The sequence below is a fragment of the Rhyacophila brunnea genome, unplaced genomic scaffold (genome assembly GCF_057557595.1).
Source record: "Rhyacophila brunnea isolate RB1 unplaced genomic scaffold, BYU_Rbru_1.0 scaffold_7, whole genome shotgun sequence".
NCBI lineage: Eukaryota > Metazoa > Arthropoda > Insecta > Trichoptera > Rhyacophilidae > Rhyacophila > Rhyacophila brunnea.
Window position 1 is genome coordinate 2,098,075 of NW_028233339.1, and position 20,260 is coordinate 2,118,334.

The 20,260-nt window shown below is 35.5% G+C and overlaps 1 protein-coding gene across 2 annotated transcripts in view; it reads left to right on the plus strand.

The window, feature by feature from the left end:
* The window catches only part of ssh (Protein phosphatase Slingshot), a 405,463-nt gene that overhangs the window by 120,559 nt on the left and 264,644 nt on the right, over positions 1-20,260 (plus strand). For both annotated transcript variants that reach the window (XM_085957904.1, XM_085957903.1), the window contains exon 2: positions 8,736-8,791. In XM_085957904.1, coding sequence (XP_085814030.1) covers positions 8,736-8,791 — 56 coding nt within the window. The remainder of the gene's footprint in view (positions 1-8,735; positions 8,792-20,260) is intronic.

Here is a 20,260-nt window from a genome sequence, read left to right on the forward strand (position 1 = left end):
CGCGGAACACCTATTATCGTTCCACGGAACATAGTTTGGGAAACCCTGACCTAACCTAACCTAACAAATAGTCCAGTATATCGGCTATTTTCAAAATTTGTTTGCTGCTGGATTCCACCAAACAGACAAGAGTCGTACATAACATAACATGGAATTAATAATTCTGTACCTACTCGATTATTAGTTTCCGTCTTCCTCACTGTTAATGATTATTTCTCCTTTTAAGTTCAAGTGACCCCTGCCTTCCGTCGTTCTCATAGCTGACGGTATTGATCGGCCCGTAGCGACGTTCGCTTGATCGCACCATTGTGAATTAGACCGCCGCTATTTCTCTGATGATGAGCTCCTCCTCTCCCTATGAGCATTCTCAACTTAAAGTCATGTACATTCAGTTGAGTGCATGGCGACCTCAGTCTTGTGCTCCCGAGACATTCGCAGTTATAAAACAAAATATGCTTCGCGTGCAAACGCAAGATGATTAAGACCGGGTTTTGGTGACCATTAACTTCAATGATGATGAGCTTTTTTAAATTATTATTTTAACTTCTGTCTATGTGCCCAAAGAACTGCGGAATTCTCTGGACCTGGTTTATTTCTTTTGTAACGGAGATGTTCGTTCTTTTTGTTGTCCGTGGAATCCGTTTAATAACATATTATGCAGTTAAAATACGATCACATGCATTTTAAACGAGATAACGTTTTTCACGGCTCTATAAAATGCATTAATAAACGTGCTAATATTTCGTAGAATACATAATGCATTGTGGTAGGTACCAAATATAATGAAAGCAAGTCAACCTGATAATCCCTTTATACGTTTATACCATATATCGTCACCTCTACTACTACTAGATTACTCTGATTTGGTCATTCTTGGGAAAATGAAATTTAAACTTTACTGGATTAACATAAATCTAGGGCCTAGACTATAATTATTATTTAAAATAAAATGGAAAATTGTAGTGTCCAATTGGGAACAATTAAATAATGTATGAAAAAATATTATAGATATATTATTTTATTTATTTAATGCATTTATGGTTTTAAATTTATCTAATATTTTCAAACACAAAATTAATACAGTATTAACATCTGACTTACCTAGTTTTATCATTATGTAGAGATGTAGATTCATATTCAATAGATATTTCAAAAACAGTGAAAATCAAGTTATCTAGTTGTGTAGTTTGAAGTGACGATATGTAGTTTGAAGCCAATTTTATCATTATTCATTTATTTATTATAGTTTTTTCGGTATTCTCTGTCCAGTAGTCTATTGTGAATAAATAATAATCTCTCTCTTTATTATGCGAGCTGTCTATTATTATTGTCAAAATAGCATTTCGCGCTAAACAATTCAACATACGCGGGTAGTGGTGGTAAAATAGACATTGATAATATTATAACGCCTGTCGCTTGCTGCGGTCTGCTGGCTTCCTTACGGATTCAGAAGCGGATATCCATGACTCACATTCAAGGACGGCCGACGGAGCGTCCTCCATTCGCTACGCCGCATTTCACCGCGGATCATGATGCCGCATCACGGTTTCTTCACCCCGCCGACAATGCAATTAGGATTTGACTATCTTGGTACCTAGCATTGCGCCTTGGGAACAAGTCTTTGTACGCTAATTAGTAATTACATTAGGACGCTGAACATATTATTACGTACAATTTCGTTGCTGGATAAATTTGTTATCGTTGAATCGTGTATGTATACTTAGATTTCGTATATTTTAAATAAGTAACCCACCGAAAAAACATTAGTATCCATTATCCATATCATGGTTAAATCAACAAAGGGGATTTTTTGTATTTTTGTTACCTTATGTGTTTAAAATATTTATTATACTTAATTATCATAATTTACTAACATCAGCTTAATTTTTATCGTTTTGTTCCAAGATTTAACGTGTGCGTCGAATTAAGTTGCCGTTTTTATGATGTTGCCAACTCCAATGTGTACATCACTCACTGGCGAAGGGTGGAGGTAGACTGGATCCGATATAAATAGTGCATACTAAACTTTGTCAGTTATACGTATTTGTTTTCATTGAACTAAGGACTACAATTTACATATTATTATGGCGTTGTTAGTTTTTAAAATTGAATTAAACCCTGCGAAACCAAGCCATAATAGATAATATTCAAAAAATACTCATCTATCTATAAAATATCTATAAGTATGCAATTAATTTAATACACAACTTAGATATTTTATAGATAGAATAATATTTTTTGTCTATATATGTACATATTTTGGTCTAGGCAGGGTTTAATGAATTTAAAAATATGAGCCCACAATATGTGTAATATTAATTCTTAAGGCCATGCATTAGTTGAGGCACGGTCTAAAAAGATCGTTGCTAGGCGATGCGCGGACTGCGGGTCGCGGGTGCAAATGACACCTGTCAAACGAAATATTATTTTTCATATAAATCCAACATACGTTCATTTTATGTTCTGTTTATTGTTCTATTAGTAAGGATTCTGCCCAAGGCGTCCGTGGCTGCACGCTCAAGTGCCGGTCGGCTCGTCGCCCCAACAAGCAGGAGCAAGTCGTCGGCGTACGCAACGAGCGTGCAGCCCGGAGGCAGTGGCAGGGACAGAACGTCGTCAAACAGAATGTTCCACAGAAGGGGTCCCAGGACGGAGCCCTGGGGACACCCCATGGTGGTCCTTCTGTGAATCAGGCTGGAAGTAGCTTTGAACTAAGGCAAAGAGGTCCCCGGGGATCTGTTTCAGCCTAAGCTTTGCCAGAACCAAGGGCCACCACGCAGTATCAAACGCGCCCGCGATGTCGAGAAAAATCCCGGCAACGAGGTCCTTGCCAGAGCTCTCCACAGAATCGATCACAAAGCGAATCGCATCCTCGGTGGACTTTCCGGGTCTAAACCCAAATTGTCTTTGCGAGATTGGACAGTTTTCCGACAGGTGGGACTCAATCCTGCTGTTTATCAATCTTTCCAATATCTTCCCGAAGACGGGAAGGAGCGTAATCGGTCTATACGCTTTCGGGTCACAAGGAGGGCGACTGCCAGCTTTGGGGATCACCGTGAGATGACCCTTTTTCCAGCAGTCGGGGAATATGCCACTACTCATGCATTCTTTGTAGAGTTGCGTGATCTCGTGTGAGGCAAGAGACCACGCCCTTCTCGCTAGCGCGTTATCTATGCAGTCAAGCCCCGGGGCTTTGCCAATCGGGAGGCTGGCAAACAGGATCCCTAGTTCGGACATGGTAGTGGCTGCGGATCGCGGAGTGTTTAAGGGGACAAGCTGACCTTTGCCCCGAGCAAGACGGAAGCTGTCCTCCTCAGGGGTAGTTCTCGGGTCAACATAACTCGACGGCCGCCCACGGTTCGTTTTGGCCAGACCTCAGTGCGTTTCTCCGAAAGGGTTACGTATCTGGGAGTAATTCTTGATGACAAGCTGTCTTTCGTTCACCACGCCAAGACGGCCGTCTCTAAGGCCAATTCGGCCTATCAGAGAATGGCCCGAATGGCGGGCAGCAATTGGGGACTAAAGCCTAGAGCCCTTAAGGTTGCATACGGCGCAATTTTCATGGGAATTGCCGGTTACGCCTCCAGCATTTGGCATTCCCGAGTAAACTCCTTAACTCTCGTGAGACGCGCACTATTAAGCGGGCAGCGACTTGCGCTGATCTCGCTTACCAAAGCCTACCGCACAACTTCTACTGACGCGCTTGCCGTACTCGCGGGGGTGCTACCCCTCGATCTGCACGTCCAAGTCAGAGGATCGATCACCCTCCTCTTGAGGGGGATCAGCACAATACTCGCCGGTGTCCATCTGACACCACCGCAGAGATCCGAGGACGTTCCTTACAGGAAGACTGTAAGTGACATTGTGTACAAGACCGCATTTGCGGCATGGCAGGCGAGGTGGACCGCCTCCCCCAAGGGGCGGCACACTTACCGTTTTTTTCCAGACGTATTCTGCAGGCACCAAACTAGAAGACTCCAACCTTCGCACTGGATTAGCCAGTTCCTCACCGGCCATGGCAACTTCGCCGCCAGACTCCACGAGTTTGGCTTGATAGTAGATGGGCCGGGTTGTACCTGCGGGCATGACCACCAAGATGTTAAACACATCCTCTGGGATTGCCCGCTTATGGAATTCGAACGAGCGGAGCTTTTTGCCAGGGTCCGTCCTCACACGGGCCCAATTGGTCATGGAGATCTGGTAGCAACCGAGGCCAACTTTGCGGCATTTGAGAAATTTGCAGCGTCGTATGGGGAGCGGGATAGTCCCGACTCTTCCGTAGACTCATCCATTTCAATTCGTGACACTCAGTATGCGGGTACACAAAGCGCTTAACGTCAGCGGACAGCAGAGCCAGTCCAAAAACAAACATTTTCTTTCTTAACTTTCTTCTTTAAGCACTACGGTGCATGGTTGCAGCATCAGTCCCGTGCGGCTCCGTCTCGGGACGGAATGAGCACTTAAAATCACTTCTTTCAGACACTTTAAAGCGTCATAGAAAGCGGCCGTGCATATCCACGGTTGTGCATATATGACGGGTGGTGGTGGGCACTTTAACATGTTCTATTAGTAACAATAATAATATAGTCATTGACATGTTTCCTTTTTAAAGTAAATGGGTAACGTTTTTAGTCATCTTTACACGATTTTAGAATTAATTGACCCGTCGCCATCACGCAGCAAAGTGACGTGCTTCCGGCTCGAGATTCTCTCAGTGAATGGCAGCGAGTCCAAAATTTCGTCGCGCCTACAGTTGGAAATTATTTGGCGTTTCACTGATGCGTCACCTTAATCCAACACAAACAAATAAATATGAATGAAAATAATTGTGCACAATTTTGTTGTATCGCCCAAAGCATACCAAAACTATTATGATAGGTATATGGTTTAGGCAGGGTTTGATTGCTTTTTAAAAACTAACCAACACCATCTATCTGTAAATAAATTTTAGTCTCAGTTCTCAGTACAATAAAAACAAATACGAATGACTGACAATGTTTAAAATGCACTATTTGCGTCGAATCTTAATAGACTACTCCACCCTTCGACACTGATTATCACTTAATAGACCTAATATACCTATATATTTTTTTTCCAAAATTTGGTTATATCGCCGTATTTTCATGACAATCAACTTAAAAAAATCTAACGAATGAAATAACACCTTGCCATTGGTTTACTACTTATTTACACAGTATCAAAACAAAAACAATTCAGAAACTATATAAACGTTGTTTTTACCGAGTTTTAAAGATATGTTTTAGTATTATTTCATATTTGGATTATTGACACACTATGATTTGAAAATCGAAATAAATTGCGTTGGTTTTGTAAAATTTATGTAAGTACCTAAGTATGTATGTATTATTTTATTTTTCAATAAAAGTCTTGCTTTTCATCTAATCACGTGACCAGTTATTGGTTGAGCAAAATATGGCTGTCCTCACTCCTCATATTATCGTAACTCACAAGGTATACCTACAATATAAAATGTGAGTTCGATTTTTGAAGGATTTTTGTTATATAACACCTGTTTTTGAGGCTATATGATATAGAATTAGCCTGTAAGTAATAAATAATTATTGTAACGGGGAATCCTTGTTAATGTGTAAGAAAATCTGTGGCTGATCTTCAGACATTGTGCCTTTTACATGAAAAATTATTGGACAATTTTATTACTCTTCATTTATAAACTGATAGTGGTTGTAAACGAACACATTGTTTCATTACAGTGAGTGATTAAGCCAGTTATCCAAATATCATTCATAATTAAAATTATTTACCTTATTACCTCCGTACCTACAAAATACACACATATTTACTTAGTTGGTATTTACAATAGTTTTTCTTCATCGATTTAATATTAGCTTAGCCGTTACTTACTTTGCGTGTTCGTTTATGTTGTTTTTTCATGTTTATCTACAAGCAGTGATATATTATGTATTATCATGTATTGTGAATCCCATGTTTTGGAAATCGACCTCGTTGGTTTCCTACTGCCACGCGAACCATGGAAATTGAACGCGAAATTATGTAAAACAATCATAACTTTTGTTCGTCTTGTGATAATTGTTAATAATTTTTATTTATGTCTATTGTTGAGATGGTTATCTTTTTTAACACCAGGAAGTCTTGAAACACTACGTAAACTAGGTACGTTAGGATTAGGGATTGCAATAACGAATGAATATATCAATACTTACCGGTATTTCGGTATTTCTTATTGAATACCGGTATTAGTGCCTATCAATAAAAATATAAATATTAAATTCTATCTGAAACACTATTTTATAGCAACCTAAAGTACCTACCTACATTTATTATGTTGATATTTATAAATATGTTTAGATTATAATATTTTAGAACTACTTGTTTTTACAAATAGGTACTATAAGTCCGGCATAGGAAAATCTCTCTCAAAATCAACGTTTGTTGGATGTATTACCTCTACGGTTGGATCAATAGTTATGGAATAATTGGAAAAGTTTGTCACGAATATTTTCTTTTTCGAATTGTATAAGTATAATCGAGGGATTTTGTTGTAATGTTATTTATTTTAACTTTTGTTGGTTTAAAAGTCAATATATTTGCGTTTTGTATAATACTAAATTTAATATACAATATAGTAGTAGTAAGTAATGAAAAAGTAATATTAAATTCATTTTTGAAAAACACAAACGTGTATGCTTTTTTACTACCGAAAATACCGGTATTTCGGTATCGATAAATAATTGAAAACCGGTTTTTAAATACCGGTGTTGCAATCCCTAGTTGGGATAGTTTTTTTTTTAAATTTTTACAATATGTTTTATTTGTGACGTACTTACAGCTGATGCATTACATGTTTGTAATGTTTATTTTAGTCATTATAATAATCATGATAACATTTTTGAAACAATTTTGAAATCTATCCTTGATCACGGACTGTTGCCTTATTGTTTTTTTTCTTTTTTGTGATATAGTAATGTTGCCAATTTTAGTTAAAATTGCTATTTGTATGTTACATGGTTTAACTAGCAAATGTAACAAGGTAGACGCTGTTATCGGAGATCTATCTATTCAGGATATCTTATAGTAAATCTTATGTATTTTGAAAGAAACTACATTATTTTTTTATATTTCGTAGCTTTTTTTTTCATTGTAAGCAATAAGTATCTGCTAATCAAAGTCCAAGAATGATCAGAATCACTCAATTTAATTACCAAATTACCAACAAGGCTATACCTCAGTTGAGGCATGGTCTAAAAAGATCGTGGCTAGGCGATGCGCGGATTGCGGGTCGCGGGTGCAAATGACGCATGCCGAACGAAATATAATTTGTCATAAATCCAAAATGCGTCCATTTAATGTTCTATTAGTAACAATTATAATATATTCATTCACATGTTTTCTTTTTAAAGTAAATGGGTAACGTTTTTAGTTATCTTTACACGATTTAAGAATTAATACCCCCGTCGCCATCACGAAACAAATTGACGTGTTCCCAGCTCGACGTTCTCTCTCCTAATGGCAGCGAGTCCAAAATTTCGTCGCGCCCATAGTTTAAAATTATTTGTCGTCTCACTGATGTATCGTCTTAATATAAAATGGTTCTCATTCTTTCTATGTCATCCCTTATCGGAGGTCGGTCACCATCGGGGCGATCCTTGATTAATTATCGTCTGCTGTCTGGAAAAAATCTGTGGAGCTACACTTGTACCAAACGGTGGTTATTAAAACACGAAATACGGTGTCTTCCTCTGCTATGTAGGTATACCGCTGACCTTTCCATGGATAGGGAATGGTAGGGAATGCGTAGTCCACTTATAATGTTTGTTCTTGTTTGTTCTCCCAAGGAACAGAATAACTCTGTTAAACCAAATCGCTTCGGATGATGATATATTCCACCTACGTGAGGATGGGTATAGGAGGACGTTGTTTTATAAATTCTTAAAATAGGTCTGCTTAGCTCATTCGGTGTATTTCCTTGTATCTATTTTATCTATTTTTTGTTTTTACACTTTTCTACTGTATAATAACTTTACACTGATCTATTTCTTTTTTATGTAATACTGTTTTAATAATATATCTTTGTTTCTAAATGTCATGTTGTGAATGTCTGAAATTAATAATTTGTAGTGTTCACTAATTATATGTAAAAATAAATAAAAATTGAATTTGAATAATGTGGCTGTGGTTATGTAGTTTTCTGATTTTGATGTTGAACTTCTCGGTCCTTTTCCGTTCGTTAGGGACGTTAGGGACGTTAGCATTGAATCTGTTATCCTGTTAGTCCCAAGGAATTTTCAGGATTCGTGTGTACAGCCACATTTCTAAGGCCTTAAGTTACACATAATCACATATACCTTTGAAAGTCAGTTGCCACGGACCAAGGTCAGATTCGGTTTATTGCTTTTTGACAGTCAAATGGCAAGTAACATAGCGCGCAGAGTTTCATAAAATATTAGCAATATTGAATGCGCGAATTAATATAATATTACTATTATACTTGTAACTATTGTAAATAAAATATTCTTCTTCAACTTGTTATAAACTCACCCAGCTCACTCCTTGTTCTTGTGTTCCCTGATCGTGACCGTCGTTCGATAATAGTATATTAGTATCAAGACTATCATTATAATAATATGATCATACGTTTACTGAGAAGGACTAATGTTACGTAATGCAATGAACTCACTAACTAACAGTTGAAACGTCATCAGTGGATTTAACATTATATTTCTTTTTGATTACAGGAATCTGGCACCGCTGCACCAACGGACGACGATGATTCATCAAAGACTGGCAAAAGGTAAGCAAGCAGCCATCGCATATTTTCTTTATAACTATTATACACCAGTGATGAAGACGACATGGAAACATTTTACAACTTGTTAGTTATTTACCATGAACACAAATAGGACTAGGGAATCCAATCCCGAGCCAAAATTCTGTTCCCGGGATTTCGGGATTATAATTTGACAATCCCGGGATTGGCATTTTTTCCATTGTTAATATAAAAATTTTATATTTACAAATAACATTGATAAAATCGGTCAAAAATAAATCTAGTATAATTTATACTATTTAAGACATTTATTGTTAATATTGTATACGTTCGATCTTGGAAATACATAAGTTTAATGGAGTAAATAATATTGTAATATAAATAATAATGTGAATTTAATATGAGATTGCTGTTTCTGATAGTAAAGACTCAATGAATGGGTTAGCGAGATTTAAAATAGCAAAGCAAATCATGTTATGGCCTTTCCGCTTCATAAATCTAATTAATCAGCCAAATATAAAACTGCCGTAAAACGTATGAGATCATGGTGGAATTACTTTGTTAATAGTGCTAAGCATTGTTTTTTTCCCAATCTTTCTCATTTTTATTAATTTATGTGAAAAAATAAAATGAATCGGAAACTTACACATGGGTATAAATCAAACTTCATTCAAACTCAGCTTATTTCTAATGTTGTTAGTTGTTATTAAAGGAATTTTTCTGTTATTTTTCGTTTTTATTTTAGTTTCCATAAAAATTGATAAAAAATCAATCCCGAAAGTTTCGGGATTATGTTTATCAATCCCGGGATTCATAGGTATCGAAAATAGCTCGGGATCCCGGGATTGGAATCCCTAAATAGGACGAATTGATTTACTCTTTCATTTGAATTGCAATTACAACTTGTAATAATTATAGGTTCGGTGTCCAAAATGTGTATTGTTACCTTGTTTATATACATACTAATCGTTTACTTGTGGTGGTCTTCGTTATTGATAAAGTACATACAGCCTGATAGATTTTCTAGGGTGGTTTATCATAATGTATGTATTGAGGTATTATAATTGTTACAATAAGTTATCCGTCTAAACTCTCAAAACTGTTTATCTCGCTCTAAAAGTTAACACAGCCAAGAGAGGTACTGTTAAAGAACGTTACGAAGTTACGAAGAACAGCCATGACGGTTCCAAATAATTTATTGGAAGAAAGTCTTCGACATATTGTGTACGACAGCGCTCAATGAATACGACGTGGATAGCGTTGATCTCTGTTAAAGAGCGTACTTCAGTGAAACGGGAAATAATTTTCAACAGTAGGTGCGACGAAATTTCTCACTAGTAGCCGATCGGAGACCCACCGTCGAGGTGTCCGCACGTCGATTTGTTTTGTCATGGCGTCGGATGAAAATATTCTTTAATCGTGTATGATAAGATGACTAAAAAACTTGACGTATATACTTAAAAAAGATAACATGTCAATGAATATACTATTATTATTAGTAATAAACATAACATTAAATGGACGCATGTCGGATTTTTATGACAAATTATATTTCATTCGGTACGCGTCATTTGCACAATCCGCGCATCGCCTAGCCACGATCTTTTTAGTTCGACCATGCCTCAACTGAAGTATACCCTTGAGTATTTCATTCTAAAAGTGGGGCCACACCGAAAACAAGTCGCGCGACAACTCGTTAAATTTTACGATAAGCATGATAATTATCGTAAAATTTCTTAAGCAATTATGATAATTATCGTAAAATTTAACGAGTTGTCGCGCGACTTGTTGCCGGTGTGGCCCCACTTTAATATTTTTATTACGTATTAAAATTTCTCATAGCATACAATAAAAGTGACTTTATGGTTTTGTAGGCAGGACATGTTTTGAATCAATGTCAGTTGTAATTATTGGTTTGTCTTATCTAATTTATTGCTAACAATCAGTAATAACACTAATAACTAATTTAACTACGTAATCAATTATGTTATCGATGTTATCTCGAACCTTGAATCTATTTGTTTAAGTATATTGTTTAATAATGGATATTGAATATGTATCGCGTAACTGCACCCATGTGGACTAAAACCCCATAAAATTAAATACGAAAAGATTATATTGTTACCATGAACTTAGTTAGGATATTAACACCGATGATAATCAATTTTCCATATTTTTTGTACTGCAAAAAAAAAACAAGTATAATACCCGTAATTGCACCTAGTATTAATTTCTTACGTTATTAACTGCCTAGGATACGTTCACAGCCAAGTATAACTTATTATGACTAAGTTTAATTTATTGTAAGCCAGTAATGTAATTAGTTTATTAAAATGCCGTAATTTAGTATTGTGGAATAAATTGGTTTAGCGACTGATCTCAAAAGATATCGGCCTTCGGATTTTTCACAGTCGGCATACGTTTTACACGAACGCCCCCTTTCAATATCGGGTATCGCTTTTAAATCGTAAATGTTAATTTTATATGCCACTGCAGCAGAAGAGATTGTAATCTCGCGGCCCACAACCAGTGGATGCTATAATAATTTTATTATCTTCTGTCAAAGGCAATGTAAACATTTTTTTCTCTCATGAATTATATCTTGAAGTCTAATTTATACCCTTTTACGCATAATATCTGTGATATTAATATGGTGGAATATTTTGGATTTTTTTTTTTTGAGGAACTGGCTAAAAAAATCGACCTGAATTTTGAAAAAAGCTTTATTTTGGGCGAAAGCGAATGGACGATGATAACATGGCAAAGATACATAAAAAGCTCTATGTTTCTTCACGGTTTCTTTAAGGAAGATATCCAAAAACCGAATTTAAACAATATGGTCACCGTAAATTTACAGCCTACTTATGCATGGAAAGAAATGGAATCTTAGTAGTGAACGGTAGTAAGTACGAGTATATAAAATATTATGTTGTGTCCACCAACTTCCATGAACAATTGTCAGACAATACACCTAAGTCGTTTATTTAAAATTAAACAAAATATGCGAGTATAGTATGTATCTATTAAAATTAAGTCACGTGTACCTCGCCCGCGCGTGAGAGGTGACACGTCGCGAGTGTATGTTGACGGCTCAATGAGGTCATATGACGTATCTGGAATGCGCGCGAGTTAAATCGGTCGGCGTTATTAAAATGATATAAGATTAAGTTAGTACTGTACCTTTGTTTTTTGAACAAATAAAATGCAAAAAAAAACTTTTCGATAAGCTTAATTTTCTAAAGCTCTCTAGTCTATTTGTGGCAAACAATTTTACGTGTATTCTCTAATTCTCATGTCATCGTCATAACCTCAATAGGTATGACTAAAATTGCAGATGATAGCATATTTTAATTTATTTATTGTCATGTTTTTTTAAGAATTCTGTACATGCGTATGAATATTGTTGAAATCAGTGTGGTTTCGACTTATTACATAAATAATGCACCACATTTATTTTTATGACGTTTTTTATTACGCCATCACATTGTTTTTAATATTACTCGGCATCTTTGAACAAATTAACTATTTTTACTTCGAATAGTACCTACTGATACGGAACGAAGATACCATTTATATACTTTTGAATATTGTGATAAAAAAATGATTCTTTTTTTATCCGACAACAAGAAATCGGCGATAGCTAAGTCGCTGTAGTCGCATGTAGAGAAGACCTTCTCAGTGATGTACCTGTCATGGCGGCAAACGTGATGAGGGGTTTTTAAATAATGTATCGGCTCTCCGTTTAGATGCGACTCTTTTTTTTCTTCGCAATAAAACAAAATTTTACTAATAATAATTCTAACATCATTCCCGACTTTTGAGACATATTTTTTATTAAAAAAAAAACTTGAAATTATATAAATTGACAGATCCGTAGATACATGAAATAATGATAAATTTGGGGGCGTTCTTCATTTTAAAACAGAAGTGCGATTAATATGCATTGGAGGGGATTGTTAGTTCACAGTTTTAACACGTAGACAAGAAGTTCTTGTTCTAAAATTTATATCTTATTTTGTGATTTGGAATTCTCAATAATCATGCATTATGTGTTAATTGATCGAGGCAGATTTTTATTAGCCATTATCTACTAAGTATCTTGTCGCGAAAAATAAAGTCATTTTCAGTAAGTAACAAAGCGATTTTTATTGTGATATAATTACAACTTGTGCTCTTTATGAAACAACCGATTTAATGTACAAATTAACTTTGAAGCATGTACTTTTACTAAATCAAGTTATGTTGATTCATCCGAGTAACTTGATAAGCTCTGCATTAAGAGGTAATTATTGCAAACTTTGACGTGTTGCATTTGTGTTGGTGCGGTACCAGTGAGTCTGGTCTCTCGCGGCGTGACTCACTCGCTCACTCACTCTTCGAAGTGTTTGCGTTTCGTCGATAGGTTGTTTCGCAAACTCTTGGCAGTCTCAAACTTTGTTGTGAAACTTTACTTTGTAATTAGATAACATTCTACATTATCTACTGCTCAAAGTCATTAAGTGAGTTGGTAATTCGTTCAACGCAACTCAGATTAGATTTTTTGTCATCTAAAGAATTAGATCACTGCAACTAGTCGCATAATATTATGTCGTTGAAGATTTTTCTACAATTTCTTTGTTCTACTATTACCAATACTATTACAACAAAGCGATTAAAAAAAGTAGGTTCATAGAGCTCTACCGATGTTTTCTTTAAACATAATAACTAGACCCAATCAGGATGGAAATAGACCTACTTACCTATTTATTTCTCAAGTTACAAAATGGAATATGTATTGATTATGGGTGGAGTAACCCAACATTGTACCAATATCTTGAAATGGTGTGCTTATATACTAGATGCGTCTTCTTCTTCGTCACCATTATTACTGTGGATCGTTAAATTTCCTCATCGTCTGGAAGGCTTTTGGCGAATGCTATGGGGTAATAATATGAATTCGTTCACCTGTCACTCCACCTCGTCGTCTCTCCGTCTGCCCTTTTATTATACTATTAAAGTGAAGCCTTTACTGAGCCTATTTTAAAGAGGCATCTAGCGGAAAAATACGAAGCTTGCAATTTGAGACATTTTTTTGATTATTTACAATGTCAACTGCATTACCTAATTAACATTAAAAAACATTATTTTTTTTTATTTTAAGTCAAAGATAAACCTACAATTTAAGAAAAATGTTATAAAATGTGAATTTCGTTTACATCCCCATCTTATTATAAGATATATTTTATGGTCATAGTTATTAATAAAATTTAGTTTATTAAGTTTTCAATTTTTCTTCGTAAAGATTTTTGACTAATTCTTAGTTTTAATATTTTTTTATATTAATTTTAAAAAACATCGATTTTTATAAAAATTTAAATGTGTATAACTTGAAATTCTTTTACCTGACCACGCTTCATCACTTTCACTTCTGGTAACATTCCCCATGCTAAAACACTATGCAGTTTGATTCATGGGATGAACACCTAGGGTATACAAATGACCACTAATGAGATGTTTAACTACGAGTCATTGAAGCTTACAACATATCGCATATGTGTTTAGAATTTAGGTGTTTTTATAACGTTCACTTCTATTTTATTATTATTAATTGTATGTGTTTCGGTATTACAGACAATTCTAAATTATGTTCTAACTATAGTTCTATTAGTGGCGAAGGGTGGAGGTAGGCTGTTAAGATCCAACATACATATTGCACACCATAACCAGCACCATCTGCAAATTGTATTCTTAGTTCAATGAAAACAAATTAATTATTATGACTGACAAAATTTAGAGTGCACTATTTATGTCGAATCTTAACAACCTACCTCCACCCCTCGCTGCTGCTGAGTTCTATGAAACATAATCCCAGTTCGATCGCATTAAAAAATAACGGAATGTTGTTTTTTTTTAAATTCCCATCCGTTACTACGGTTGTGTGTTGTTGTACTTAAATATTTTTAATTATATTTTTAGACGGCTTTGTATTATATTCATTTGATTGTCATTTAATGACAAGTGGAAATGAACGTAGATTTATTATTACTACTCTTCCTCATTCATTGTTCACACCAAAGTGGGCGCACTGCTTCAAACCGTGCATATAATTATTTCGTGACCCTATACGTAATGTTCGGCACACTATTACATTGTCTCGGTTCATTGTGTCAGTCATTGTACTGGGTCGGGTCGCGTGATCTTATTAGGGCTTCGGTCTGAGCCTCTCTGGCCCACATGCTAAATCGAGTCTTGCCCCGGCATGGCGAAAACTAACGGGCTGTACTTGTTTTTCGTCTACAGTATTTGATTAGTTTGTGTAACTATAGTCCAAAGTGTGAAACAGTACTGTTGATTTTTCATCAATATTTTTGAATGCCTATGTCAGTCAGGCTTTCAAAAGTGGGATTGACAAGTTAAAATCATGTTGAATACGAGACAGTGTACTTACACGTTATGAAAGACTTAGGCCCGTTTTAGACTGAACACTGGTGTCGCGCTCGTATATAATAAAGAGACCTTTGTATTCGAATAAAAGGGCATTTGTATTATGTTTATGAACGCCCCGAGCTAATGAGTCAAAGCGTGTCCGGTACACTTTTCCGTCGGCCGCTACATTATCAAGCCGCCGATACTTGTTTTTATTACCGCAGCCAGTGTTATGTTATAATTTATAACGCGAAATTATGCGTTGACTCATTAGCTTTAGGGCGTTCATAAGCTTATTATATTCCTATAAGCTTATTTTAGAACACGTCCAGAAGAAATTTCTTCGATGTCTTTATTTTAAAACATTTAACTATTTTCCTTTCGATAATTCGTCAGATGATTATTTTCCGACTGCCTTTCTACAAGGCATGCTTACTTTTCACTCTCTTGAATCTCGTCGGTCTCTTCTGCTGTTGAAACACTTTTGCCTGTTATCGCGAGGAATGGTTTCCAATCCTAATGAATTTGAATTTCCATGCGCCTGTCAATTACCTACGTGGTCGCAGCTATGATTTATTCTGGATTGGAACCGTTTCCTCGTGTCAAGCCTATCAGGCACCATTAGCGAGCGAGGGGTGCAAGACTAGTAAATGCGCTCCCTAAAGACATAGACCTTTTCAATGATGTACTTTGCATTTTATTTTTGAAACTGTATTTTTCTGTATAAAATTATATATTTTTCGTTCTCATAAATTATATATTTTCTGTATTAAATTGTACTTAAGTATGTTTTGATTATTTTTTTTGTTATAATTTTTGTTTATATATATATATATTTCTTTTTCTATATTCTCTTCTCTCTTGTGAGGGTAATGTTTGACTTATAATGTAAATGTTGTGTACGTCTTAAATTTAGATTTGTTATGTCCACAATGTTTTGTATTCTTAAATAAATAAAATAAATAATACAAAGGCCCCTTTATTCGAATACAAAGACCTCCTATTATTATATCGAGTGCGACACCGGTGTCCCGTCTGAAACGGGCCTTATTCTGTGGACCCACTTATTTAGATGTTTCATAATGTAGGTAAGTATTTTCATTAAATTTGTAGTCAAAACATAACTTTTACAGTACGTACTTGATTGTGCGTGGCGTGTAATCAATTAATATTGTGTACGTGTGAATGAAGCTTTGGAAGTCAAAGTTTATGAACTTATAGCTTTCTAACACTGGATATTATGTACCTACACATTCTCTCTAATTTGTATATTTTTTGGCCAGAAGAAATCGGTTTTGATCGACAATAATTTTGTAGATAAATCTCTTCTGACTTTCAGCGCCACCGGTAGTGTAGAGCCTATTATTGTTTTATGAATCGCGGGCTTAATTAAATACCAGTTGGGCTGTTGAACTTTTACATGTTGTTTTATTTTAATGTAATATTTGCGTAGATCCTGCTCATCACTCTTAGGCATAAAGCCCACCAACGCGGCGCTCGGTGCGCTCTCTACGAAGTAGGCCCCCTCCCACCCGCGCATTACCCTTCACCAATGTAATAAGGGGCTCAAGGAGCACAAAATAATTATTAATATCAGCGTCTCTCATAACAAAGCAATAAAAATATTATTAAATTTCTCGGGGCATGTAATTAATATCGGACACGCAATAACTAAATAAAGAGTTATCTGTTCTTAAATAATAGCTTCTCGCCCGTCTTATCGACGACGCTGCCAGAAGCGTAATTTTGTTTGCCGTGTTCAATGAATGGACTACGTTGTATTTTCGTTAATTCGTATCGCTGAGAAGCCAAAAATCGATGAATCATGGGGCAGGCAGCCACAATGCGTCGTCAAATCCAGTGGGCGCTGGCGTATTTGATTAGGCTTTCGATGATTTACACGCCACTTGTGAAATTTTGCGCGAGAGCCCCACTCGCTCCGTTAAGTGGGTTTTACGCCTTAGTGCAATGTGTTAGTTTTCTACTCTAGTCTATGCATTTGGACACTTTAGTACCTAGCATAAGTCAACAATGATGTAAGTAAAGACATCGTGTTTTTGTAATAATCACTCGATTCATGGACATTCGTTGGACAATTAAATTCAATTCAGCCGTATTTATCTGCTCACGAAAGAATGAAATTTTATATGCAACTCGGATGTCTATGAGGGGCTCGTAAACGACGGTCATTTTATTTTTCACATGCTGTATTCAATAGTAAGTCATCATCATCATCATCATCAGGGGTGCGACAACCCGGTGTGGGTCCTGGCCTCCTCCAACAGCTCCCTCCACCTGTCCCTATCCTGTGTGGCCGCTTTCCAATTTGGTACCCAATAGTAAGTCAATGATATCAAATAATAATGTCCAATTATCGATTTTCCGAATCGTTTTTCTTGTTACTCCGAAAGAAAATTGCCCCGCGGTTGTCAAATCGTAACGGCGTACTTACAGATTAATAACAGCAATTAGTAAAATCGATCCGACACTAATGGCTCGACACTCAAAATAGTTGTACCTTTTTTGTCGAATGTTGTGTCGTAAAATCGACAGTTTCCTGCTACTTTCTAAAAAGCCGACAGCGAAGACTGAATGAATACTCTGTCGCCCTGCGGTTCATTTTAATAATACATACAGTGACAACAATCAATATCCTGCGGCTAAAATATAATAACACAGCTGATGCTGGACACTATATTATTGACACTGTTCAAAATAGCCTTCATATTATACCATGCTTTACGTGTATGTTCTTTCAATTACAAAGATATTTCTTAATAAGTAAATAACGATCTACTAGGGTTTGCAATCCCGGGATCCCGAATACCGGCATCCCGATCGATTTCTTGATCTCGCATTCTCGGGATCGAAAAAACTGGAAACCTGTATAGTTTTTTTTTTATATATATATATTTTGACGTAATTGGTGTATTTTCATAGTCAAAGGAAAGGAATGGTTTCAAAATTTTGAAATATAGAAAATAAAGTTTTTAAATTATTAAAGTTGCGATAATTTCATATATAGGTATATGGTAAAATTGCGTCGAACCCGTCATATATTAAGATTTATGGGCCATTTGCTCTAAATAATCTTCTTTTTTCATATTAATGTAAAATTTAACATTATTTATTTAAGAATACAAAACATTGTGGACATAACAAATCTAAATTCAAGACGTACACAGCATGAGATTTACATTATAAATCAAACATTACCCTCACAAGAGAGAAGAAGAGAATATAGAAAAAAAATATACTCAATAACAATTATGTATTTTTCATATTTCAACATAATAATGGTGTTATAGTTATTTTTAAAGAGAATTCGAAAAAAAATCTTAAATTGTATTTGTTTTCTCAGGAGTACGATATCTACATTTTTTGTACTTAGCCTTAAACTTCTTTAAATGTCTGTTGAGTGTAAAAGTTTTTATATGTTTTTTTTTGTATTTACTACTAAGGTACAAAATTATGTTTTCACGGAACCGGGAATACAAATCCCGGAATTTAATGTGCCGTCCGGGATGTGAAACCCCTAGTACTACCTACGTACTTATTTACAATTAGCTCTGATGGGAATTATTCACGTATGTAATTATATCTATATTAAATTGCTACCTCTTTGATAGTCTTGCCTCTCTATTCAGTTAGTTGATAACTTTTTTCCACCTTAGAATTTACAATTATTCACACTCTCTCATAGTTGTAATAATATTTGCAGTATGATCTATTTAAATTCTCTGTCCTTTCAGCTGTCAATGGCATGTGTTGCAATTTAAAATAAGTGGTAGGTACTGTGATTTTATAAAAATGTTTTTAAATATTTATATCGCCCTTATCAACTCCGTTATAAAAATGTCAGCGGATGTGATTACCTTTGTTTGGAATTTGTTACTGCAATGTGCATAATTTTAGGTAGAATGTTTGTTTTCGTGGGGTAGGTTCAGCCAGGTCCGGGTGTAATTAATCATGTGGCAAAACCGCTTTTGTTTGCGCGCGAAAATGCCATCGCTTATACACCGGGACGCTGGTGATCGATTACAATTACAAGCTCACACCTCTCATACTCTTCGCTGTCTTCCTATGAAATACTTCTTTGTTGAGTCGAGTGTTTTTTAGCTGATTTATAACACTTTTCTTTTTAAACAAGATAAATTTTCAATGGTTTTTCCTCAAAGGATTTGAATGATTGTCGTCTTCGTCCGATAGGGAATATGGCACCAGGAGAGAAGAAAAAGATGATGTAATATCCAATTATGCGTTTTAGTGTTTTCCTTTGTCAGTAAAACGAAATACATTGTCAATTTTTACAGCGAAATTAATTAAAAAAAATAATTAACCAAGCATTAAAAACTTTCATCTTGGAAATTTGATGAGTAGGTATTTTTTATCGAATTAAAATATACATAATATTCTGGTTGAATTTAGCGCCATGGCCGTTCCTAAAGCCCGTTTGATCGACAAATTTCGGTGCATAGATCTGATAGCAAAATATTAAGGAGTAATGGACGATATTATGCGTGGAAGGATATAGGAAAGGCTTTCATCTAGTAGCAGCTGAGTTGTAGCAACGGCTGGTGAGAATTTACTGTAATGTGTTGTGATACCTGAAGACGCTAAAGAAAATCTATTGAAAACAGAACCTACATATTATATTAACCTGGAGGGCAAAAAAGAACTCGTTTAAATTAGCTGTAAGTCATTTCGCATTGTGGGTTTATTTGTACTATACTTTATACTATTATCGTCCGCATATTATGTCAAGTATCTCAATACAATTTTTGATCCATCCAATTAGTCAAATAGTAAACTATTAAATGTAAGAATATTGCCAAGATAATCTCTGAAACATGAATTTGTCCTTTACCGGAACTAAACATTCACATTACAATATTGTTAATAATATTATGCTCAACATTGAACGCGAATTACTGAAAGACTAGTTTTGTTTTGAATTTCGTAAACGATGATAAAAATCTCGCTAGGCGGAATATGTGCCAGTGAGGACTTCCCGAATATATTAATAATTAATACAGTTACCGAGATGCTATCGCCACGTTGTGTATGGATGCATCGCGAAATTCTGTA